The 25,106-nt window shown below is 44.2% G+C and overlaps 1 protein-coding gene across 3 annotated transcripts; it reads right to left on the minus strand.

The window, feature by feature from the left end:
• Positions 1-10: 10 nt before the first annotated feature.
• SERPINB12 (serpin family B member 12) lies at positions 11-24,598 on the minus strand. 3 transcript variants are annotated; one of them, XM_044934563.2, is made up of 10 exons: positions 24,482-24,548; positions 21,711-21,779; positions 20,874-20,929; positions 10,955-11,140; positions 7,835-7,969; positions 6,999-7,139; positions 6,106-6,223; positions 5,138-5,280; positions 3,857-4,024; positions 11-2,404 (listed from the first exon to the last, which is right to left on the minus strand). In XM_044934563.2, the coding sequence occupies exons 4-10, from the start codon at positions 11,120-11,122 to the stop codon at positions 2,000-2,002; spliced, it is 1,278 nt and encodes a 425-aa protein (XP_044790498.2). In that variant the 5' UTR covers positions 11,123-11,140; positions 20,874-20,929; positions 21,711-21,779; positions 24,482-24,548; the 3' UTR covers positions 11-1,999. The 3 variants fall into 3 exon arrangements, with proteins under 3 accessions (XP_044790498.2, XP_006045446.4, XP_044790499.2); XM_006045384.4 differs by lacking the exon at positions 21,711-21,779 and having other exon boundaries at positions 24,482-24,564; XM_044934564.2 differs by lacking the exons at positions 20,874-20,929; positions 21,711-21,779 and having other exon boundaries at positions 24,482-24,598.
• Between the last annotated feature and the right edge of the window lie 508 nt (positions 24,599-25,106).

Here is a 25,106-nt window from a genome sequence, read left to right on the forward strand (position 1 = left end):
ACACATCATACATATTTTATGACAAAATGTTTTATTCACTAGGAAACATTTTGATCAGTGAAAGGTCAGTAAAGATGGGGTTTACTGACTTCAGACAGATTTAAGAATCACACTCTTCTCTTTATTGTAAATAGATTCATTTTCCCTTCGTGATTAAAATTCTGAAAAACCCCAATGCAAATGAGAAAATATGCATAGCAAAGAAAATAATAAGAACAAAAGCAACACCAGACAATGCCAGACCCATAATACAGGTCAAGGTCAGTGTCCAACCGCACTGTCAGGTCAGTATGGAACCAGCCCTGGAAACCCTACCCTCAAAAAGGAACCACGGGAGAGACGATTTTTGATTATCTGAGATAAATTTGACACATGGGAGATGTATTCTGGGTAAAGGACTTGGAAGAACAGCCTCATGTTACCAATGAGAATCTTTTATGCTGTGAGCAAGTCTGAACCATGAGACGCCTGTATAAAGGGCATGACCCTTGTCTCTTCAGAGAGAACGAGAGAGAGAACTAGAGAGAGAACAAGAGAGAGAACGAGAGAGAGCACAGACAGAACCAGGGGAAGGCCCAGCACAAGAGCATGTGAAGTTAACCCGCCTCCTCCTGTAGAAACTGCTACAGCCACACTTCACCAACACAGGGGCAGCCGGAAGGAGGGCAGTCACAGGGCAAGGAAACCGGACCACAAGCCAGACCAGAATCCACCTTTACGGGAGAGTGTCAGTGGTCACTCCAGACCATGCAGTTGAGGCAGAGATCAAGATCTCAGATCGGCACCTCCGAGAACAAAGGCCCTGTGTCCTGGGGTCTTGAACGCTCTGGTGTCTAGCTTGCAGTTGATGGGAAAGGGTTTCCACGAGCATCGTGCCCAGGCCCCAGTGGGCTCTTAGGAGGCCTCTGGGAGGACAGATCGGGCCACGTGGCAGAGGATGGAGGGAGGCACGGGAGGGGCCGCAGTGAGGGCGGCCCCTGCCTCCCTCCCGCAGCGCGCTGTCAGGGGCCACCAGCGCATGCCCGGTGCGGCGCAGCTCCGTCCCTCAGGCGTGTCCAACTCTGCGACCCCGTGGACTGCAGCCACCAGGCTCCTCTGTCCATGGGGTTTTCCAGTATTCTAATACTGGAGTGGGTTGCCATTTCCTTCTCCAGGAGATCTTCCCAACCCTGGGATCCAACCCAGGTCTCCTGCATTGGCAGGCGGGTTCTTTACCGTCTAAGCCACCAGGGAAGCCCTTAGGAGCAACTTCAGAGCAGAATTCTCTGAGGACAGGTGTGAAGAAGAGACAGAGGAAGTGCCTCATGCTGATGGCTTTATAAGGAGAACTGAGACTGCGTCTCTCTTTAATTCACTGGCTACTCTCCCGAGTCCATGTCAGATTCACAAGACAAATGCCACCCTGCTCTCTGCAAAACGCTGGCTGCTGGGGGAGTCTTACTCCCTTGAGCCACCACCAAGCCCAGCCCCACAGGACACCCTCCAGGCAGCAGAAGACAGAAGAGGAGGAGCGCCCCGCCCGGGGCACAGGGTCACAGCAGGAGCAGCTGCGTTTCCAAAACAGATCCCACGGAAACCTTTTCTCTTGCCACTCGTGGAAAAGTGTTTTCTGAGTCTGCCAGTTCCTAGAAGCAGACTAATGACTTGAACTTTCAGGATTCCTTTATAAGGAGGTCTGTAACTTAGAATCTATATCGTCCTCAATGATGCTGACCTTGAGGTCACAGTGGGTAAATTTATATGCTTGAAAGCTTAGGGTGGTGAAAGTTCAGGGAGGGAGCAGGACCTTTTAGCACTAAAGGACTTAGATGAGAACCTGCGACAGGGTGAGAGAAAGGTCAGGAGAAGTGCGGACCAACGGCCGGAGGTGGCGAGCGTGGAGTCGTGATGAAATTCAGTCAGCTTTGGATGCTAGCGAAACGCAAATGCCCGTGTGATACCAGGGGTGAATCGTATCATCGCTTTCTCCCAGCTCCAAGCACCAGACCATGTTCCCCTTTCAAGGAGAGCAGACCCTGCCATAGAAGAGAATGGTTTGGGTTTTGTTGTGTCTGATGAAAAAGAGAAAAGGGCGGTTAGCATTAAATGTCTCCCAGGATGGTGAGGACTTTTCCATGCCGACAACCCCACTGGGTGCGACTGCCTGGGTGCCATTTTCATCCACCTGCACAAAAGTTTTATGGACAACTTTTGACAGGTACAAACTGGGACTTGGAGAGATTCCAGTAAGGTCAGCCTTTGTTTCATCAAAGATATCCGTGATGCCCATGTCTTGTAGAACAGGGTTGAGATCGTAGCTGTCTTCCAGGCTGAACCGAGGGAAGGAAACAGCTACTCTTTTTTCTGATATATTTTCTGAACTGCTCCAGGACACGAATTTTTCGTAGGTGATATTTCTTTCAAGCTACAAGAGGAAGAAAATCATATTCAAGGTCAGATGATGAGCTTGCAAAGGATGCCCTATACACTTCAAAGGGGGGCCTGACTCTATTTCCACCGCTGGTAACAATCCTCAAGGTCTCTGCCTCAGAATCCTCTGATTTCATTTAAAAGTCCTCCAAGAAAATCTCTTTCCTCTTTAAAAGATACCAGAAAATTTGGATTCCTCTGTTCTTTGGTGTCTGACAGGTTAGTGTTCAATGCTCAGCAAAGCTCATTAGATTACATCAGGTGAGCTTGGCCAATCCTTAATATTCTGAAGTTCAACCTCCTCTTTATAAAACAGAGGTAATACCACTGGAGTTTTGCAAGGATTAAGCAAACTAATGTATGTCAAGTACTTCCCATAGTACGGCTGTGCTCAGTTGCTCAGTCATGTCAGGCTCTCTGTGGCCTCATGGACTGCAGCCCACCAGGCTCCTCTGTTCATGGAATTTTCCAGGCGAGAACAGTGGAGCGGAGGGTCATTTCCTTCTCCAGGGGATCTTCCCAACCCAGGGATGGAAGCCGCGTCTCTCGTGTCTCCTGCATGGCAGGCGGGTTCTTTACCACTGAGCGCCCTGGGAAGCCCTCACATAGTGCTGGCACGTGATAAACTTGGAATAAGAGTTATGATTCTCATTGTCACCCTGTTCTCCCATATCCCTGTATTTCTGTCTCACTTTCTCTCTTCCCCACCCCCACCCCACCAAGCTGGACCTTTATTCTTAATTCCTACTTCACAAGTAATCTGCTTCAACATCAGCATCTCCACTTCTGTCCAAGCACGAGGACCGAGGAAGAGGATTAAGCTAAAGGAACACTAAATGAGCTACAGCAAAATAGTGGAGAAGAGGCCAGACGTCAGGATATTCAGGAAAAAGGAAAAGTGACTTCATTTTTGCAATTCTCAAGTTCCTCAGCTTCCAGATCCCTTGGTCTGGAAAAATAACTGCAGAGAACCATGAGATGAGCAAAAAAAGTCCTATCTAATATTTTTGGCATTTGTTCTTTAGTTCCCAACAAATGAAAAATAAATATCTCATGAATTCAGATTCGTATGTATTCTCTGATTCTCTGATAGCCCAGATACCATCCTTCCTCAAGATGATATGATGAAATATGGTGTGTGTGTGTGTGTTAGTCGCTCAGTCGTGTCCGATTCCTTGCAACCCCATGGACTGTACCCCGCCAGGCTCCTCTGTCCATGGGATTCTCCAGGCAAGAGTACTGGAGTGGGTTGCCATTCCCTTCTGCAGGGGATCTTCCCGACCTAGAAATTGAACCTGGGTCTCCTGCATTGCAGGAGGATTCTCTACCAGCTGAGCCACAAGGGGAGCCCCAAATATGCTGTCGTCGTTGCTGCGTCGCTCAGTTGTGTCCGACTCTTTGCGCCCCCATGGACTGCAGCTGCAGAGATGTGCAAATGAAGACTTACCTCTTCCAGGGCCTTCAGGTTGTCCTCAGAGCCGGACGGCAGCAGCACGACCATGTCAAGCTTCCCCTTCGTGTACGGAAGCTCCAAGATCTGCACCTTCAGCTCGTCCACAAAGCCGATTCTGAACAGCCCGTTCTGGTTCATCATCTTCACGTTCTTCTTTTCACTCTGAGGCAGACAAGGTAGAAAGTCACAACATGGCCACAAGAAGCTCACAAACCCACACAGTCCCCAACTTCCCTGAAAACATGGTCAGTCCAGGTGAGAAGGGGCTTCCCCCCGAAAGTTCAGAGCCACAGGGGTCCAGTCTAACAAAGCCTTCTGCCCGCTGACCAGGTGGCCCCTACTTTGCCAACATCCCATCTTTCCATGGTTTTGGTAGGTTCTTCAGCTCCTAAGACCCCTTGTTGGTAGGATGTCCATCCAGGTGTCTACCCACAGCCTCTCCAGCTGAAACCAGCCCTGCCAGCTTCCTCATCCTTACCTGCTCCACCCCAGCCTCTGGCCTCCCAGGATGCTCTATCCCTACTGGCCTGGATGGCCCCACAGAAGCATCAGTGGGAAACTTAGTTAAACGCTAAGCTTCTGGGTACTAAATAACAACTCCTGCCGCCTGGGCTTCTGCCAGAGGAAAGGGCGCAGTAAGCCTCATGACAGCCTCACAGTATGCAGCAGGTCGCCAATGGACAGAGGAGCACGCACCGTGCTGGAGAGAACAGCACAGCTGTTCTTGTGCAGAAAGTTAGAAAATGTAGAAAAATAAACAAATGTACACACCATCTCTCTCTCCTGGCATTACCTATGCTAATAGATAAACGTATGTTCCCTACTGGGTCTCTTTCTATACATGTATAATACTCATATATAGTTATAAGTCACATACAATATACAAAATACAATATATATAATACTGATAATATATATTTGCTCTTTTGAAATGAGGACACAGGTTTTTGAGGCAAATACGTGAATCATAACGCATGAGTTTGGCTGAGTAACCTATGCATTTTTTCCCCCTGGACTCCTAAGTAGGACTAATAATAACACCTATTTCCATAATGTTAATTTGGGGAAGAAATGAAATAATGAAGGAAAAATGCTCAGTGCAGCACCTAGCACAAAAATTCTTCGTAATCTTTAGGCACTGATTTTCATTAATAACCAAATGCTCTTGTAAACGTCAGTCGTAACCCAGAGACCTAAGTTTAGATGTGAGTACACATACTGCCCATCATTCAGTGGAAGTTCTGAGTGAATATCTAGAAAACTGTGCTCTGGTACCTCACTTAGAGAGAAAACAGCATCAACCGTGTTTTCGCAGTCAAAATATTTCTCCCATTTGGCCTTGAAGTAGACAGCATTCACCAGCACCAGCACGGTCTCACTGTTGATACTGTCCTCGCTGAAGAGTTCCTTGATTTTACCTAAAAAAAGTTTCCAGAGAACATCCCAAATATGAATTGTAGCAAAAGTATTCAAGTTAGACAGATTTTTTAAATGCAGTTTAGTATTCCCAAGACTAAAGTATGTCTCATCCAGGAAGTAATCCAAGAAAATTGGTGGTGGTTTAGTTGTTGTTGTGTCCAACTCTTGTGACCCCATGGACTGCAGACCGCCAGGCTCCTCTGTCCATGAGATTTCCCAAGCAAACATACTGGAGTAGAAAGCCAGTTCTTTCTCCAGGGATCTTCCTGACCCAGGGTTCGAACCCAGGTCTCTTGCATTGCAGGTGGATTCTTTAACCAACTGAGGCACCAGGGAAGCCTAATCCAAGAAAACTAAACCCCCAAAAAAGTCAGACAGGGCAGTTTCAGATTGAAAATATTCTTCCATTTTTGTTGAACTCAAATTTTCACTACACATCACCACCATTCCTTCACTCAGAAAATATCTGTAAATCTAGGTAAAATTTGGCAAGAATTAGGATCTTATTTCTATTTCCCTCTGAATAAACAGATTCTATTCACCATCTTTCTACTGACCCTTAGAGAAACATGGAACTAATTGACATCCTGCTGATACTGTACTTGGCTGAAAGGCATCTCAGCTTTACGATGGAGCAAAGGACCAGAAATAAGTAACCACAGCATCTAAGCATTTTAACTATTTGACACCTGCACAACAAGCTTTGGACCCAATCCACACACGTGAGCATCGGATCCCGACAGACCAGTGATCTGCAAAGCTGGGCTGACTTTTTCTTTTAAATGGAAAAGAACATCACCTCCAATGTGTTGGGTCTTTCTTACCTTGGGATTGAGATTCAACCCAGAAGTTAATCTCTTGCCTGGATTTTTCACTGTCTTTCCGAAAATCAACACTTTCGACCGTTGTGTGGTAAAATTGAATCACACCATCTAAGTATTCCTGATAAATTGGGATAAATGGAAATAGTGACATAAAATCATACAATTTAGCTAATAGTTTAGGAGTGAAGCAGTTGTGAGAAGCCTAATGAGAAAGAAGTGCCTAGTCATTTATACTGGGTGCATGGGGTCTCTATCTACCCCCAGACTTATGCACCCAGAGGTCTCACCCACAGAGACATTTCACTTCCTGTAGTGTTAATTGAGGGTATAGAATGCTTATTAGGGAGCAGTCCACAGTTAAAACGACACTAGCTTTCCCACCAGACTTGGACATTCCATTTGTGGAGACTCACAGCTCAGCTGGTAAAGAATTTGCCTGCAGTGCAGGAGACCCCAGTTCGATTCCTGAGTTGGAATGGAGGAGGTCATGGCAACCCACTGCAGCATTCTTGCCTGGAGAATCCCCGAGGACAGAGGAGGCTGATGGGCTACAGTCCGTGGGGTCACAAAGAGTCGGACACAACTGAGCGACTAAGCACAGCACAGCACAGGACAAACAGCAAGTAGCTTTAGAGCCTTTGCTGTAAAATGCTTTAAGTTTTTAAGAATTAGAACACTGATTAATTGTACTGTACAGAGTTTCTATTCACAGTGATGAAAACGTTTTGGAAATAGAGTAATCATTACACAACACCGTGAATACAACTAATGCCACCGAACTGCATACTTGGAAATGGTTAAAATGGCAGTTTTTATGCTCTAGATATTTTACCACAATTTCAAAGAAATATAAGTCAAAGGGTGGTTTTAATCAGCAGTCACGCCTAACTCACCGGGCAGATTGGGAATTCTCGCTCCCCATAAAGCCTGTTGGCAATACTCAGGGTGTAATCGACTTTGATCCTGGCTAATTTGGAGAGAAGCTGCCCGAAATAGCAGCTGAGCAGTCCACTCTCATCCTTTGAAGACTCGGTCTAAACAAAAGAAGAAATAAAACGTGATCTTAAATAAAACGCGTTAAAGCCTCATAAAGCAAGCTGTCATTTCACTCTGTTACCAGGTGGGGGAGCAAGCGGAGAAGAAGCGAGGGACGGAGGGTGGGCGGGGACCCTGTCCCGGCTCCCACGTTGGATCAAGATCAGGCGGGAAACACAGAAACGGGGACTCCACAAAGCAGACTGCATTTTGGACGAGTGTGCCTTGTTTTTCTCTGTTTTCAAAAAGAGTCAAGAAAGAATCCTAAACTTCCTAACGTAGGAGGATATACAAACTGGAGAATATCTTTACAGTTCCTGGTGTATGACAACCCATACAAACCTTCAGGGTCAGTACAGACTCCAGCAGGAACAGCAGAAGTGGAGAGAGAGTCGTGGGGAGCTGCTTCCCCCACCCCATCCTCCTCAGCCTAGCTCCATCCTGGGGAACCGTGGCCTGGAAACCTAGGTGAGTCCTGGGACTATGGTCTGAGCTTCTTGATCCTAAGCAGAAGATTCTAGATCCTACTCTTGACAGCCAAGGACACATAAGATGCATAATCAGAAAGGAATTGGGCCATTTGGGATTCTTGCTGCGGTCTGCCAGGACCTCAGGAGGAGAAACCACTGTGGCCTCACACAGGACAGGCCGGAGGAGCACTTTGGACGGAGGGGCAGAGTTCATGGTGGCCCACCTGCAGGGTCAGGGACCCCGTCACGTCCTTCTGCCCTTCCAGGCTGCTGTCAGCAGGCACTTCTTGCTCTGCTTTTTTCAGACAGGGATCCGGCTCGTCCCCTTTATTCCGGGAAAATTCGTTGAAGTGCAGAACCTGCACGAGAGGAGAGATGGGGTCCTTCAGACCACACAAACAGCAGGAAGTCTGAACGGCTTCAGAAACATTTTTATAACGTGGCAATGATAAGGATTACAGAGTTAAACAAAATAATCATTAACGGTTTAAATAACGGTTAAAGAAAGGTGGCAGCTGGGGAAGGACAGGGTGGGACAAACTAAGAGAGCAGCATGGAGGCAGGTATATTCCCTCATGTAGATTAGACAGCCGGTGAGAATTTGCTGTCTGATGCAGGGAGCTCGGCCTGGGGCTCTGTGACAGCCGAGAGGGGTGGGATGGGAGGGAGGTGGGAGGGAGGTTCAAGAGGGAGGGGACAGTGTATACCTGTGGCTGATTCATGTTGACATTTGGCAGAAACCAACACAATATTGTAAAGCAATTATCCTCTAATTAAAAATAAATTTTAAAAAAAGAAAGGTACATGTTTCTTTTGACTCAGGCTGTGAAGTGGAAGGATGGGAAGTAAACAGAATGCTATGCCCCTGCATTTAAGAAAGAATGTAGCCAAGCTAAAAGATTATCAAGGCATCCGCAAGTCACACTTGGCTATGAGATGGCCTGAATTGACTAGAAGTGTAAAATACACATCAGATTTTGAAGATTTAATATGAAAAAAAAAGAATATAAAATATTTTATGTAAATGTTTTAACTGATTGCATGTTGATATGATAATATTTTCAAGGTATTGGGTTAAATAATATATATTATTAAAATTAGTCTCATCTATTTTTACACTTTCTTAGCATGGCTACTAAAAAGTTTTTAATTACATATGTGGCTTAGATTATATTTGTGTTAGACTGCACTGACCTAGAGCTTGAAATCAGTAGAGCAGAAGATAAGTTATCCAGAGCTTTGCAGAAAGATGGGAGACAAGGGGGGCATCTGGCGTCGTCAGGGTAGGTCCGCTGTGACAGTCACGAGCTGGAGAAGGAGCATCCGAAACCTGGCCTGGAGGATGCCGATTGCAATCTAGCCGAGTGTGGCTAATGGAATAAGGGGGTGTGTGTGTGCACGTGGACACGCTGAGTCGTGTCTGACTCTGTAATCCCATGGATTGTAGCCTGCCAGGCCTCTCTGCCCATGGGATTTTACAGGCAAGAACACTGGAGTGAGTTGCCATTCCCTTCTCCAGGGGATCTTCTGGAGAAGATTGAACCTGCATCTCCCGCATCCCCTGCATTGGCAATCAGATTCTTTACCACTGTGCCACCTGGGATGGTGCACCAAATCAAAGCACATGAATAAAGTAGAATGACCCTACACACCTGCTGCCTCAATCCAGTAATTCACTCCTCCATTTTAGGGACACAGCTGTGCTCACACTGAACCTCTGCACTCTGGACTAGATCAGGCAATTGTAAGGCTGGCCTCAGGAGCCTGTGGTTTACTGGCGGGCATTCATTCGTTCTACACATCTGTATTGGGTTGCTGCTCTAGGACAGAGTCCTGCCCTCTGAGAGGTTACATTCTAGTGGGAGAGGGATGAAATAGTAATTAATTACTCTAGGCGGTATGTCAGAAGATGGAAAATGCATGTGGGGAAAGCAGATGGGACAAGAGGGAATCTCACAGTGTTGGGGGTCAGTATGCAGCTTTAAGGGGCTTCCCTGGTGGCTCAGATGGTAAAGAATCTGCCTGCAGTATGGGAGACCCAGGTTCAATCCCTGCGTCAGAAAGATCCTCTGGAGAACGGAACAGCTACCCACTCCAGTATTCTCTTGCCCTGGGTCTCTATCCAGGGTCCCATGGATAGAGGAGACTGGAGGGCTATAGTCCATGGGGTCGCAAAGAGTAGGACAGGACTGAGCAACTAACACACACTCACACATACACACACACTCACAAACACATGTAGCCTTAAACCGAGAAATCAAAGTCAATCTGTTTGAGAAGGTGAACTCTGATCACAGTCCTGAAGTGGAGATTAAGTTCTAAATCAGTCACCTAGGGGCATGGGATGGAGCAAAGGCCCTAAAGCAGGAGTGGGTGTGGATTTCCCAAGGAAGGGGTCAGGGGTCGGTGTGGCCAGAGAGAGGGGAGGCGAGGGAGAGAGAGTCACCAGGTTACCCAGAACCCGGACCCCCAAACCCTCACAGGCCATTGCAAGAACTCAGGCTTCTGTCATTAGGGAAATGGAAGTCCAGGTTTTGAGCCAACAGGAAACAGGATCTGACTTTGGTTTTAAAGAATCTTTCTGGCACCAGGGCTGAGAACCCTGACAGTGGAAGCAAGGCCACTCGTGAGGAATCTGGATCCAGGCGTCAGGGAGGTGGTAGGGAGGGCCGGAGTCGTAGATGTATTTCAAAAGAAAAGCCAGCAGTCCTTTCTGACAAACTGGATGTGAAGTGAAAGAGAAAGTCAAGGAGGACACCAGAATCTTTCACCACTGGATACATAACTGGTGCTTAATACATTTTTATTTAATGGAATGAGTGAGAGAGAAAACACACGCACATATTAAAAAATACTGGCAATATCGGTATCAATAATTATATAGAGAAAAAGCACCAGACATGTAGACAGACAAAGGCTTCCCTGGTAGCTCAGTAGGGAAAGATCTGCCTACAATGCAGGAGACGTAAAAGATGCAGGTTGGATCCCTGGGTCGGGAAGATCCCCTGGAGAAGGGAATGCAACCCACTCCAGTATTCTTGCCTGGGAAATCCCTGGCGGGCTCCAGTCAATGAGGTTGCAAAGAGTCAGACACGACTGAGGTGGCTGAGCACGCATGCAGATAGACAGAGACAGGAGAGCAGCTATCTAGGTGAGATGCATCAGGCATCCTCAGGGAGCCAGGGGCGCCCCTGAGCCTGGAAGTACGGTTGGATTGAAGAGAAAGCAGGGCGTGCCCCGTGAATGAAAATGCAGTTCCCAGCAACCCCGGGGCGCAGGGAACAGTCAGGCTTGCCAAGGGATCGGGGCTGACTCTGCACCCAGACGCGGAATGCGGTCCGCACCTGGTCGATCTGGCGCGCGCTGCCGCTCCTGGCCCCCAGGCGGACCATGCCGAGCGCGGCCGAGAGGCTCAGCGGGCAGAAGAAGATGTTCTTCCGACAGTCACCTGTGCTGATCTTTTGGAACAGATCAAAGCAAAACTTGGTATTTGCTGCGATGAGAGAGTCCATTGTGAATCTGATGACACTCTGAAACCAACAAGAAAACAAAACAAAAGAGAGAGAGAAACATTCCTCAGGGCACAGTAGGTAAACAGCTGTCGTTTTAAACACCCAAGATACAACCATACACCATTAGTCACCGTGTCATTAAAAACTGGAAAACTAAGGTCATTATCCTCATGGTATATACATGGAGATGTGGATGTTGATGGCCTCAGATAGAGATCCATATTCTTAAGTGGTGTGATCAGTGTACTGGGCCCGCCACAACAAATCGCTGCCAAGCGGGTGACTCAAACAACAAAACATGGACTTTCCCACAGTTCTGGAGGCCCGAAGCCCAAAACCAAGGAGTTTTTCGGAGACTCTCAGGGAAGATCCGTCCCATGCCTCTCTCCCAGCCCCCCGGCAGCAGTCCTTGGCTTGTAGAGACATCACTCGAACCTCGGCTCCCAGCTTCACATCGCGTTCTTACCCATGTCTTCCGTGTGTGTCACATCCGGACACTCACCTTTGGTTTAAGGCTCACCCTAATCCAGCACGAACTCACCTTAACTTGTTTACATCTGCAAACACCCTACTTCGTATAAGGTCTCATTCACAGGTACCGGGGATTAGAGTTTAAACATATCTTTAGGGGAATTCTACTTACTTTGTTGTAGAACTGCCTTTAATTAGGTAAATAAAGTCAAAGGCTACCATTTCCCCAAGGTCAAGTTGACCACCAAGGTCATTCCACCTCCTTCTCCTAAGTGTTTCCCCAGTTCCCTCCCCTCTGGGTTATACAATGTCGGAAACGTCCAGTTGGTCATCCGGGGCCGTGTCCACTGGAACATTCTCACCTCCTGACTCATTCCACATGCAGCCTACAGGACATGGGGCTCTGAAGTCAGTCATTGGCATTGTTCAAGATAATAAGCCTTGAAAGATCTTGGAGGTTTAGAATTCATTAGTGGTTCTAAACCTTGCCCACCAAAAGTCTATTCCAGAAGACTCAAGAGACTCTTACGAAGCCTTCAGCTTGGACCCATCCCTCTCAGATGAGCCGTCCTTTCTTCTGTCTTTTTGCCTGGGACTACTGTGGTGTTCCCAGATGGAAACGTGAGCCTCTTATTTGTGTTTTACCACTAGACTTGAGGCCCACCGTAAGCATTAGGAAATAGTTACTGCATCTTTAGCATCTTCCCAGTTTAGACCTTTGTTAAAAATTTTTTTTTGCATTTTTATTTCGTTGACCACACCATGCGGCATTTGGGAGTTCCCCAACTAGAGATGGAACCCGAGCCCCTGCCCTGGAAGTGCTGAAGCCCAACCAGTGGGCCCCCAGGCAAGACCCGAGTATGGACCTTTTTAGTCTATAAACCCTAATTCAAAAAGATAGCATTAGGCAACTTTTTAAAACTGTGCCAGATGTATGTTTTATATATATTAGCTTTAATCCTACTCTGCAAGTTAGATACTACTGCTGCTGCTGCTGCTAAGTCACTTTAGTCGTGTCCGACTCTGTGCAACCCCATAGACGGCAGCCCACCAGCCTCCCCTGTCCCTGGGATTCTCCAGGCAAGAACACTGGAGCGGGTTGCCATTTCCTTCTCCAGTGCATGAAAGTGAAAAGTGAAAGTGAAGTCGCTCATTCGCATCCGACTCTTAACGACCCCATGGACTGCAGCCCGCCAGGCTCCTCCGTCCATGGGATTTTCCAGGCAGGAGTACTGGAGTGGGTGCCATTGCCTTCTCCGAAGTTAGATACTATCACTCCCTTTTTAGAGATGACAAAACTGAGGAATTAAATCCCACTTGTGGACTTCTCTGGTGGTCCAGTGGTTAAGAATTCTGTTATCAGTGCCAGGGACACGGGTTCGGTCCCTGGTCCGGGAAGATCCACCATGCCTCGAGAAACTGGGCCTGAGAGGCAATGACTGCCCTTTTGCCCCTCGAGCCTGTGCCCCACACAGGAAGCCGCCTCCACGCACCACAACCAGAGACTGCCTGCATGCAGCAACGAAGACCCAGCACAGCAAAAGTAAATTAATCGATTTTTTAAAAACCTCCATGGATTTATCCAGATTAAGTGCTCCCTCTACTATATTTACTATTTATGCTAAGTCGCCCCTCAGTGTCGGGCCTGCTGGCCACACACATGTCCACTGCACAGGCGCACTTCCTCCTCTTGGTCTAACTTTTGGTCCATTTTTAATGTCACATTTTTTTTTCTGCCAAATTTGTCCATAACCGTATTTCTCATTTTGTGCTATTAATACTGGGTTTCGGTAAGGTACTTTCCAAGAAACATATGTTCCTGGTGCGTCTGGAAATTCAGTAATGCCTCACACCTCAGAAAGCTAAACTTGGTGTGTTGAAAAATATCTTCACCTCCAACACATTCTGCCTATAAGCACAGCTCATGTAGTGACAAGTCGACTAAAGAAGTAGAGAAATCAAATAAATTTTAAAATATCTGAGTTGAGGGGATTTCACAGGCTTTTGTTAAATCATAAAATTTTGGATAAAAAATAGCCTTATGTTTTTAAAGCCTTGGCTGTACAACCAATGTGGATATTTGATCAAAATCTTTGGAATGGGAACTTCCCTGGAGGTCCAGGGGTTAAGACTGTACTCACAACGCAGAGGGTGTGGTTTCCATCCCTGATCAGGGAACTAAGATCCCAAATGCCACATGGCCTGGCCAAAAAAAAAGTTTGGTATCAAGGGAGGGGAAGGCCCTGGACATTCTGGCTATTTATTCCCTGCTATGAAAAGAAGATTTGATGCAGACAATATTGAAGAGAAAAATGGACTTGGATTAAAGACTGAATGATCCCAGCCCCGCCCTTGGCTCCCAGCTGTTTGCACAGCATCACCTTGTTCCCTGGTGTGGATGGCCCAGAGTGAAAGGGCGTTGCTTTCTGGCATGACAACGCACAGACCTTAACAATTAGTGTCTTACCTGCTTTAAAAAGAGCAGAGTTGTTCATGCCGGCCACTCCCTTCTTCCCCAGATTAAAAAAAAAAAAAAAAAATGAGGCCGGCAGAGGTGAGGGAACCTGTACACAATGAAACACTGGCGGGGAAAAGATGAGGCTGAGCCCTCCCCCTGCCTGGGCCTGTTCTCACTGAATGTACTGCTTTGGGCCCTCATTTCTCTCTCATTCTGGAATTGTCTTTACTCTGTGAGCTGCAGAGCAGCCCCACCCTAGCCCCACCCCACCACCACCACCAAACTCTCTCTGCCCATTTGTGCGTAAAGAACAAGGAATCTGGATTTCCCTGGTGGCCCAGTGGCTAAGAACCTGCCTTGCAATGCTGTGAACTAAAATCCCCCGTGCCACGGAGCAACTGAGCCCTTGTGCAACTGCGGAGTCCACAGGCCACAACTGGGGAGTCCATGTGCTTCAGTGAAAGATCTCACATGACACCACCAAGACACAATGCAGCCAAATAAATACAGAAATATTTAAAAAGAAAAGAACATGGAATCTGCACTCAACTTTGTGAACTTTGCATGAGTTCCTAATGTGGCTCCAACTACCATCTTGTTCTTTCTTTCCCTGAGCATTAACCGAGTTAGCTGTGATAGCGAGAAAAACTGTGACAAACCTAGACAGCATATTAAAAAGCAGGGACATTACTTTGCCAACAAAGGACCATCTAGTCAAAGCTCTGGTTTTTGCAGTAGTCATGTACAGATGTGAGAGTTGGACCATAAAGAAGGCTGAGTGCCTAAGAGTTGATGCTTTCAAACTGCACTGAAAAAGACTCTTGAGAGTCCCTTGAACTGTTAGGAGATCAAAAGAGTCAATTCTAAAGGAAATCAGTCCTGAATATTCATTGGCAGGACTGATGCTGAAGCTGAAGCTCCAGTACTATGGCCACCTGATGCGAAGAACTGACTCATTAGAAAAGACTGTCATGCTGGGAAAGATTGAGGGCAGGAAGAGAAGGGGACAACAGAGAATGAGATGGTTGGATGTCAACACTGACTCAATGGACATGAGTTTGAGTAAGCTCCGGGAGATAGAGAAGGACAGGAAAGCCTGGAATGCTGCAGTCTATGGGGTCGCAAAGAGTTGGACAGGACTGACTGACGGAACAGCATCAACCCCGTAGGTTCTAAGCTAGTTCTAAGCCTCCACAGCAGGCAGCATAGCTTCGCACCACCTCCCCTCCCAAGGCAGAGATGAAAGCGTAGTAAGAGAAGAGTGCCCTGAGAGTGGCAGTGAATACTGATGACTCTGTGTGAGCATCTATAATAGGGAGAATCCTTCTGGCTTCATGTGAAAGTGAAGTGAAAGTCGCTCAGTCTGTCCAACTCTTTGAGACCCCATGGACTTACACTGTCCATGGAATTCTCCAGGACAGAACACTGGAGTGGGTACCCTTTCCCTTCTCCAGGGGATCTTCCCAACCCAGGGGTCGAACCCAGGTCTCCCACATTGCAGGTGGATTCTTTACCAGCTGAGCTACAAGGGAAGCCCAAAAGTGGCTCAGTCCTGTGCAACTCTTTGCAATCCCAAGGACTGTAGCCCACCAGGCTCTTCCGTCCATGAAATTTTCTAGTCAAAAGTACTGGAGTGGGTTGCCATTTCCTTCTCCAGTGGATCTTCCTAACCCAGGGATCAAACCTGACTCTTCCACATTGCAGATGGACACTTTTACCCTCTGAGCCACCTGTCTTTATACAAAACTCTAAACTATGGAAAACATGAACACTGAATAACTTAATTAAATGACATATGGCAATCATCTTCTGAGGGTTTTTTTTTTAATTTTACAATTAGAAACTGGCTAAATCTGACAATAATCTAATTTTTTGATAAACAAGCATTTATGAAGTTCTCCCACTGGCTTAGTCACTGAGTATGAAAAGATAAACTGAACAAGATAGTTTCTGCCTTTGAGAAATCCACACTCTATTGCAGAACAGGCTTCCCTGGGGGCTCAGTGGTAAAGAATCCACTGCCAATGCAGGAGACTCAGATTGGATCCCTGGGTTGGGAAGATCTGCTGGAGAAGAAAATGGCAACCCACTCCATTTTTCTTCCCTGGCAAGTCTCATGGACAGAAAAGCCTGGTGGGCTACAGTCCTTGGGGTCACAAAGAGTCAGAGATGACTGAGCAACTAACACTTTATGTACATACATATACATATTACATATTTTATTTTAATTCTCTTGATTTGTTAAATTGAAGTGTAGTTGTTTGCAATGTTGTATTGATTTTGGGTGTATAGCACAGCGATTCAGCTATATAAGTGAGTTATTTTTCAGGTTCTTTTTCCTTAGAGGTCACTACAAACCTACTACTAATACAAGCCTGTATGCAGGTCAGGAAGCAATAGTTAGACCTGGACATGAACACAGACTGGTTCCAAATTGGGAAAGGAGTTCATCAAGGCTGTATATTGTCACCCTGCTTATTTAACTTATATGCAGAGTAGATCATGCGAAATGCCAAGCTGGATGAAGCACAAGCTAGAATCAAGATTGCTGGGAGAAATATCAATAACCTCAGATACGCAGATGACAACCCCCTTATGGCAGAAAGTGAAGAAGAACTAAAGAGCCTCTTGATGAAAGTGAAAGAGGAGAGTGAAAAAGTAGGCTTAAAATTCAATATTCAGAAAACTAAGATCATGGCATCCAGTCCCATCACTTCACGGCAAATAGATTGGGAAACAATGAAAACAGTGTCAGACTTTATTTTTCTGGGCTCCAAAATCACTGCAGATGGTGACTGCAGCCATGAAATTAAAAGACAATTGCTCCTTGGAAGAAAAGTTATGACCAATCTAGACAGCATATTCAAAAGCAGAGACATTACTTTGTTAGCAAAGGTCCATCTAGTCAAAGCTATTACTTTTCCAGTAGTCATGTAGGGATGTGAGAGTTGGACTATAAAGAAAGCTGAGTGCCGAAGAATTTGTGCTTTCAAACTGTGGTGTTAAAGAAGACTCTTGAGAGTCCCTTGAACTGCAAGGAGATTCAACCAGTCCATCCTAAAGGAAATCAGTCCTGAATATTCATTGGAAGGACTGATGCTGAAGCTGAGACTCCAATACTTTGGCCACCTGATGCAAAGAACTGACTCACTGGGAAAGACCCTGATGCTGGGAAAGATTGAAGGCTGGAGAAGGGGACGAGAGAGGATGAGATGGTTGGATGGCCTCACTGACTCGATGGACATGAGCTTGAGCAAGCTCGGGGAGTTGGTGGTGGACAGGGAGGCCTGGCGTGCTGCAGTCCATGGTGTCGCAAAGAGTCGGACACGACTGAGTGACTGAACTGAACTACAAAATATTGATTACATTTCCCCATTGGGTCCTTGTTGGTTGTCTATTTTATATGTAGTAGTGTATGTACATATATAACTTTTTAAAATTATATATAATTTTTAAATATGCTGTAAATATACTACTAAACACGGCAATTCATTTTTAGGCATCGCAAGTTTGTGTTTAACACAAGGGCTAAGATTATATTCAAACTTCAAGAGTAACTTATCACAGTGAAATTTGGCTCCAGATACAAATAGGATGTGTTCTCCAAACATTAACAGGAAGTACTTTATATCTAATCTAGAAAAGATCCACCACACAAGAAGCTTCTGTTTGGCTAGGTCTAAATCTAAAGGCTGATTGCTGATGTAAGCTGCCACTTAATAAACTACAACTGGAAAAACTTGTACATAATTTACCTCAGTCATCATTATCTTTAGACTTGAAACAACTTTTTAAGAGAGAAAGGTCCCTCAAAAATCTATTCAGCTCAAGAAATTAGTACTACCTTCACCCATGATGACTTTGTAAAAACAGCTACCACTTCACTTGAGCCTTCGATGTGACCCACATTTCATAAACGTTGTCTGTAGTTCTCAAAACATTTCATAAGTCTAGAAAGTATCTTCATTGTACATCCAGCCATTAAGTGATGCAGCTGATGTTCACACCAGTCAATTCAGCCCAAGTTCAAAGCCTCCCTCTTTCCGCCTGCATCTCGCTGCCTGCGGTCACAGATAACACTCTTGCTCCAGAGCAAACCTGAATACTCTATAATGACCTATATGGGGAGAGAATCTAAAAAAGAGTAGATGTAAGTATATGTGGGGCTTCCCTGGTCGCTCTAGTGGTAAAGGACCCACCTGCCAATGCAGGAGATGCAGGAGACCTGGGTTCGGTCCCTGGGTCAGGAAGATCTTCTGGAGGAGGGCATGGCACCGCACTCCAGTATCCTTGCCTGGAGAATCCCATGGACAAGGGAGCCTGGTGGGTTACAGTTCATGGGGTTGCAAAGAGTCGAACATGATTTAGAGACTAAACACCACCACCATGGCTGGCAGGAGGTGTTTGGGGGACTCAAATATGAAATTATGTAAGTCAGTCTGGATTTGAGATAAAAGGGTTTGCAGTCCTGCAATTCCAATCTACATTTATGATGCATTTACACAGATTTCAATGCAATGTGGAAAAGATTTTCCAGCAAATATTTAATCTAGAGGAGAACTCCTGGGTAGATCACAGGAGTCTTGGAAGAACAGACAAACGAATGCCTGAGTTGCCCAAGGGCAGAGAGGTCAGTTCAGAACAGCCCTGATGGGTGCCATGCTGGGTGGTCCTTTTCTACAGCCCAGGTCCCCGCTCAGTGACATCAGTAAAACATATACCCGCTGGAGGCATCTTCCTGCCATAGGGTGCGTGGTGGGTCACTTGGTGTGGCCATTGTTTTTAAATAATTTTTTCACTGGAATTTAGTTGATTCACAATGTTGGGTTTGTTTCAGGTGTACAGCAAAGTGAATCAGGTATACATACATATATGCTTGCTTGCTAAGTTGCTTCACTTGTGTCCAACTCTTTGTGACCCCATGGACTGTAGCCCATCATGCTCCTCTGTCCCTGGGATTCTCCAGGTAAGAATACTGGAGTGGGTTGCCATGGCCTCCTCCAGGGGCTCTTCCTGACCCAGGGATCCAATCCATGTGTCCTGCATTTGCAGCCAGATTCTTTACTGCTGAGCCACCAGGGAAGCCAGCCCTCGCTGGTGCTACTGAGCAAGTTTAACTCAGGGAAAAAAAGATATCACTTTGATATCAATAACAAAGTATCATATTTTTCCCTATAATACTTCCCAGGTAAGTGACTTGTTATTTAACCTCTAACGAAGTAGAAGAACTTTGATTCTCAAATTCAAATTTGTTGTACAAATGGCAGAATATCAGTAATGAGGTACTTCCATCTGCACAATAAATTTTGGGGGGGTTGTTTGTTTTTTATTTTTGTTTAATTTTTATTGAAATATAGGTGATTTTAAATGTTCTGTTAGTTTCAGAAGCTCAGCAAAGTGATCCAGTTACATATATACATATATCTATTTATTCAGGGGCGTCCCTGGTGGCTCAGATGGTAAAGAATCTGCCTGCAATGCAGCAAACCCTTAGACTCTTTTTTTATTATAGGTTATTACAAGATACTGAACATGGTTCCCAGGGCCAAACAAGTTCAATAAATTTGAATTTTGCTCTCACAGTACTGACAAATTAATTGCCTTTATTTTTCCATGTGCTTTCTAATCTTGCAACCATATGTATATATGAAACATATTTATATTTGTTCACATGAAGCACACACATTTGTATATTTGTTTCCCTTATCACTCTGTCTGTTTTTTATATTTCTATCTTTGCTTCCACGGCTTCCCAGGTGGCTCAGTGGTAAAGAACCCACCTGCAGTGCAATTGTTTACCACTGAATAAAGATCCCCGGGTTCCATCCCTGGGTCAGGGAGATCCCCTGGAGAACGGAATGGCAACCCACTCCAGTCTTCTTGCCTGGAGAATCCCATGGACAGAGGAGCCTGGTGGCCTCCAGGCTAGAGGGTCACAAGAGTCAGACACAGCTTAGCAGCCGACCACACGGTCAGCACGGTCAGCACCGGACCACACTGAGCACACGTCTTTGCTTCCAAAGCATAATTCCCTTAGGGGAGGTTCCATGTTTCTATCCATCTTTGCATCCCATCATAAAGAATGATGGCATATATGAGCACTTGCTACATTTTTATGGATTTATTAGCTATCATTTACTTCTTTTCCATTGTAAGCAATTTTAATGCTTGAAATATTAGATGATAATTATTTCTTATTAACTGTATACATTCTGCAGGCAGCTGTAATCAGTAGACATTATACAATAGAATATAATACAATACATATATATATATAATACAAATATACTTTTGATTAATTTCCTACTATATTAGAAATTATTCACTTATTAAAATATGATTTCCTTTAAAGCGAAAATTTTAAAGCTTAGACTAAACAGATTTTCTAACAACCCAAAACATTGAGTGAAATTATTCTTACCTATATAGAATAGAAAGAAAAAATTTATATCCCCAAATTATTCCATGACTTATAATTTTTTATAATTTCCACAAAGCTATTAAGAACCCAAGAATGAAATTCTAAGTTCACATAGGTGATACCATTTTACTGGAATAAATATAAAGCCTGGTTATAATTAAGTAAATGATAAACAATTCTTACACAAGAAATACTTGTGAAAGATACAGGTATTGCCACATTTACAAAAAATTCAAACCATCGTAAAACAAATTGCTCTGTTTTAAAAGATATTTGATTTAATAAAAATAAAATTGCACAGCCTTTGATTTCCATCAAGTCAGCTTTGGGTTTCGAGCATTTAATGTAAAATTCCAGTGCAATGTCCATCACTAAAAATAACAGGCAATGCAAGCATTTACCTTCTTGCCTTCAGAGGTGCTCCTAACAGCTGGCCAGGCGAGTTTCAATCCACACCCTGTCAGGAATGGAAATATATGAACTCTGCCCCTCCCACACTGGCATTCTTCCAAGTGCCATTTCGGCATCTGGGGTACAACTGTCATTGATTAATGACAAAAAAAAAAGAAACAAAAGAAACAGGAATGCGTGTCCCACATTTTTAAACAAATCCTCACACTCTGTGCCTTCAGCTACATTAAGAATTTAACTTACTATTCATATATTTCCTTTGATCTTTCTAACTGGTTTTCTTTATAGAGACCTCATAGTAATAGCTGACCTGTACCTTTCAACCCAAACCCTCATACTAGATAAAGATGCAGAGAACCATTTGACTTTATACCCATGTCTTGGATATTCTCTTATGCTTGAATTTCTATAGTTTATTCAAAACTTTTTTTTTTTTACTATTACAAATGACTTTCAAAATATGCTTTAAGTTATTTTCAAAGTTTGGGGGGTTTTCCCTGCAGCATCTTTGGGGTGGGGGTTGGGGATTGCTATTTAATTTATCTACTAGAATAGTTGAATAACAATGGGAAGATGGAAATTATCAAGACCTGCTGACAGAGACGGGGTTGGGCAGAGCAGGGTGACGGGAGGTACATTCTAGAAATGAATTAGTTGGCTAAGAAACAAAGGACTGATCAATTCTGGACCAGTGTCTCCAGAAAACCTTTACAGCTTCCCTTCCTGCACTCTGTGACCTGCTCATCTATTTTATTTTTATTTCCTCAAATGACTATAGACCCCAGTTGCTCCCACTTTCTTCCTTTTCTTTCTGTCTTTCCTCTTACCCTTCTTTTCTTTTTTTCTTCCTTATTGGGCTCCGGATAAAGCTTTTATCAGACAAATGTATTCCACAACTGAAAAAAAAAATAGTTTTGAAACTGAAATAAATAATTTCTGATGTCATTCTAGTCCTAGCATTCCACGACCCTGCTTTGTTTATGACCATAAACAGGGCAGTTCCTGAATAGGGTACAAAGGCTGTAACTATTAATGAGAGAGGAACAGTAAAAGCTTTGCAATCAACACAAGTTAGGGACAAAATAAAGACTCCTCTATGGCTTGGTTCCTTTTTTGACAGCTTTGTCTTCCTTTTCTAACTTCTTGTCAGACAACAGTATTATGTGAGCTCCAACCCAACAAATACAATTATTGTATTAAATACAGGTAAATTTAAAAGAAAACTTTTTAAAATGAGAGTATTGCCTTTAAGGAGAATATACACTGTTGTTTATGCTCTATGTGTTTGTAAACTTACATGGAGAACATAAGCCACTTAAGATGATGTATAAATTGAACAAGTGAAAACCACTTTAGAAGGTAAAATATCAACCAGTGGGAATCCGTAGCTCAACATCGAAAGGGCCTCTCAACTCTGCGGTAAACACAGAAAGCAAAAGTGCTGCTGCTTTCCTTTTTTGGTTTACCCCTTGGTGATAAGCACAGCTGACAGTGTACTTCAACAGTGAGACAGAGGGGATAAAATTCAGTGTCCACAAAGTGAATGACATGAATTTACCCAGATAATGCCCAGCACTTTAAGAATACTTTATAATATGAGGTGGTGTATATGTTAATTAGCTCCATAGTACTGATTATTTCACAACGTACGCAGATATCAAAATATTTGCATACCTTAAATATACAATTTTTTTTGTCAGGTATACCTCAGTAAAGCTGGGGAGAAAAAGAACACATTTTACACCCAAATATAACTGGGTATGTGAATCATAGGTCAGATCTACCTGCCCTGCCGTGGCCGTCCTTGCTTACTCACTTTTGCTGTGAATTGCCTTCATTTTTTCACTAGCAAATGCGTATGGATTTTTTTTCTCTAAACGTTTCCATAAACCTCTAAAACCATCATTTTTCAGTTGAGTTTGGTCATTGGTTTTGATTTACAAGGGGTTGGAAAATTTTAACCTGCGAATCAATGACTATTTCATGCCAGTTGATCAGTAACTACTTCCTGAGATTGCTGTCCAGCATTGCCATGCAAAAACGTGTACTATTGACGTTTACAACAGGGTGATTTATTTGCCCAGCTCCCTGGATCTCTGCCCAGCTCCAGTTTGGGTGCCTGGGCAGATCCAATGCTTGTTTGAATATCTTTCATCTAGGATTGCATCTGTTCATTCTTTCAAATAATCCAACAAAGATCTGGTTACAGATGACTGTGTCTTACAACCCTAAAAAAGTTGGGGTAGTGTGATTGTTCTATGGGCTTCTCAAGTAGCTCAGATGGTAAAGAATCTGCTTGCAATGTGGGAGATTTGGGCTCGAGCCCTGAGCCAGGAAGATCCCCTGGAGATTTGTAATGACGAAACCCTCCACTGAGCGTAACTAGATATGAAGGTACTATGATAAATCACTAGAGAAGGCAAGAGAATTCGTTGAGCATCTCCACCATGTGTCAAGCACCACTTGGAACCTTCCATATGTAATTTCATGTGAGTGACTGAAGAAGGTCAGTCTCTAATACCAATGACTTATGGTGTCAGAGAATTAGGCTAGAGTTTGAAGGAATTTTGAAGGTCAGTTCTATGTTCAAGGCAAGTTAAAGAAGTTTTTCTGTGGCAGCAGCTGTAAAAACAGGGTTTCATCAAGTGTAGAGTAAGGTAACTTCACCTACATATGTAAGGATGCATCATGAGTTATGTATGAGCCAATCAGTTAGCCCTTTAGTAACTGGTCTTTTTCTGCCTGGAATATTACATCTGGTACAGGGCTTCCCAGGTGGCGTTAGTGGTAAAGAACCTGCCTGCCAATGCAGGAGACATAAGAGATGTGTTTTATGTCCTTGGGTCAGGAAGATCCCCTGAAGAAAGAAATGGCAACCCACTCCAGTATTCTTGCCTGGGAAATCCCTTGAACAGAGGAGCCTGGAGGACTACAGTCCATGGAGTGGCAAAGAGTCGGACACAAGTGAGTGACTAGCACTTGCTCATCCTTACTTTAAACGACGACATATTATAATTTTTAAAGTCCATGAAAATCTTACATCCTTAGATACATAACCTCTCCTTACATAGAACAAATGAAATAAAAATATGCATCTTGGTTTGAACTTAACCTCAGACAAAAATCTAAGCTCCTTGAGTATTGCAATAAAATAATGACCCAGATGTTTATTTGATAAATAACTAAGTTCTGAGTGCCTACTACATGTCAGACACTGGGTGTACAATGTCAAGAGTGTGATTGTTCCTGCACCCATGACCCCTAATAAGCAATAAGAGCTTATTATCCAGACTGTATGACCTGTGTCTACAAGTATTAAACACTCATGGAGGGCCTTCCAGCTTCATTATCTCATTGAGTCCTTCCAATATGTCAGGGAGGGAGATATTATTATCCCAAGGTGATAAATGAGAAAACCAGGATTCAGGCAAGTTAAGGTGCTCAGTCATGATGCTAGAAAATAGCAGGAAGGTATTAGCACCCGCCTGCCTCTCTGATCCCAAAACTAAGATCTGAAACACATACAGCTTCAATACCAAGACAATGAGTCCCAAAAGGCACCTCCGCCATCAACAGCTTGTCCCATCCAAGCACATACCTAGAAGTCAGTGAGGGCTGTCTCCAGCTAAAGTCTGCTCTGATGAAGTCAGTTCAAGACCAGACAGAGGAAGAAACAGCCACGTCTTACAGCCTGTGGAAACGACTAAGGATAGGTGTTGAACAAGTAATTCTATGTGTCTTAAATAATGACCATGAATCAGAATAATTAACCTATAAGACAGGGATGAGGGGGGAGGGAGACCTACATCTGTGGTCATTAGAGCAATGAGTTTCAAATTAAAGTAATTATCTCTAATTTTGTGTTATCACTCCTTTAGAATAGAATATTCCACTAACACAGCCTCTCTTTACACAGTTTCCCACAGTCTGTCATTCCTGGAAAACACAGGTTACAGAGGAAGCCTTTACAAAGGCCTGCTAGAAAGTCTGGACTTTCTCTCTCTCTTTTTATTGAAGTATAGCTGATTTATAATATTATGTTAATTTCTACTGTACAGCACAGTGATATATAGCCAAAAAGCTTGTTCAGCTTTTTCCAGTACATGTTATGGAAAAACTCAAATGAACTTTTTGGCCAACCATATATATGCGTTCTTTTTCATATTCTTTTCCGTTACAGTTTATCACAGAACATGGATACAGTTCCTTTTGCCGTACAGTAA

This window comes from Bubalus bubalis, chromosome 22, assembly GCF_019923935.1.
Source record: "Bubalus bubalis isolate 160015118507 breed Murrah chromosome 22, NDDB_SH_1, whole genome shotgun sequence".
NCBI classification, from domain to species: Eukaryota; Metazoa; Chordata; class Mammalia; order Artiodactyla; family Bovidae; genus Bubalus; species Bubalus bubalis.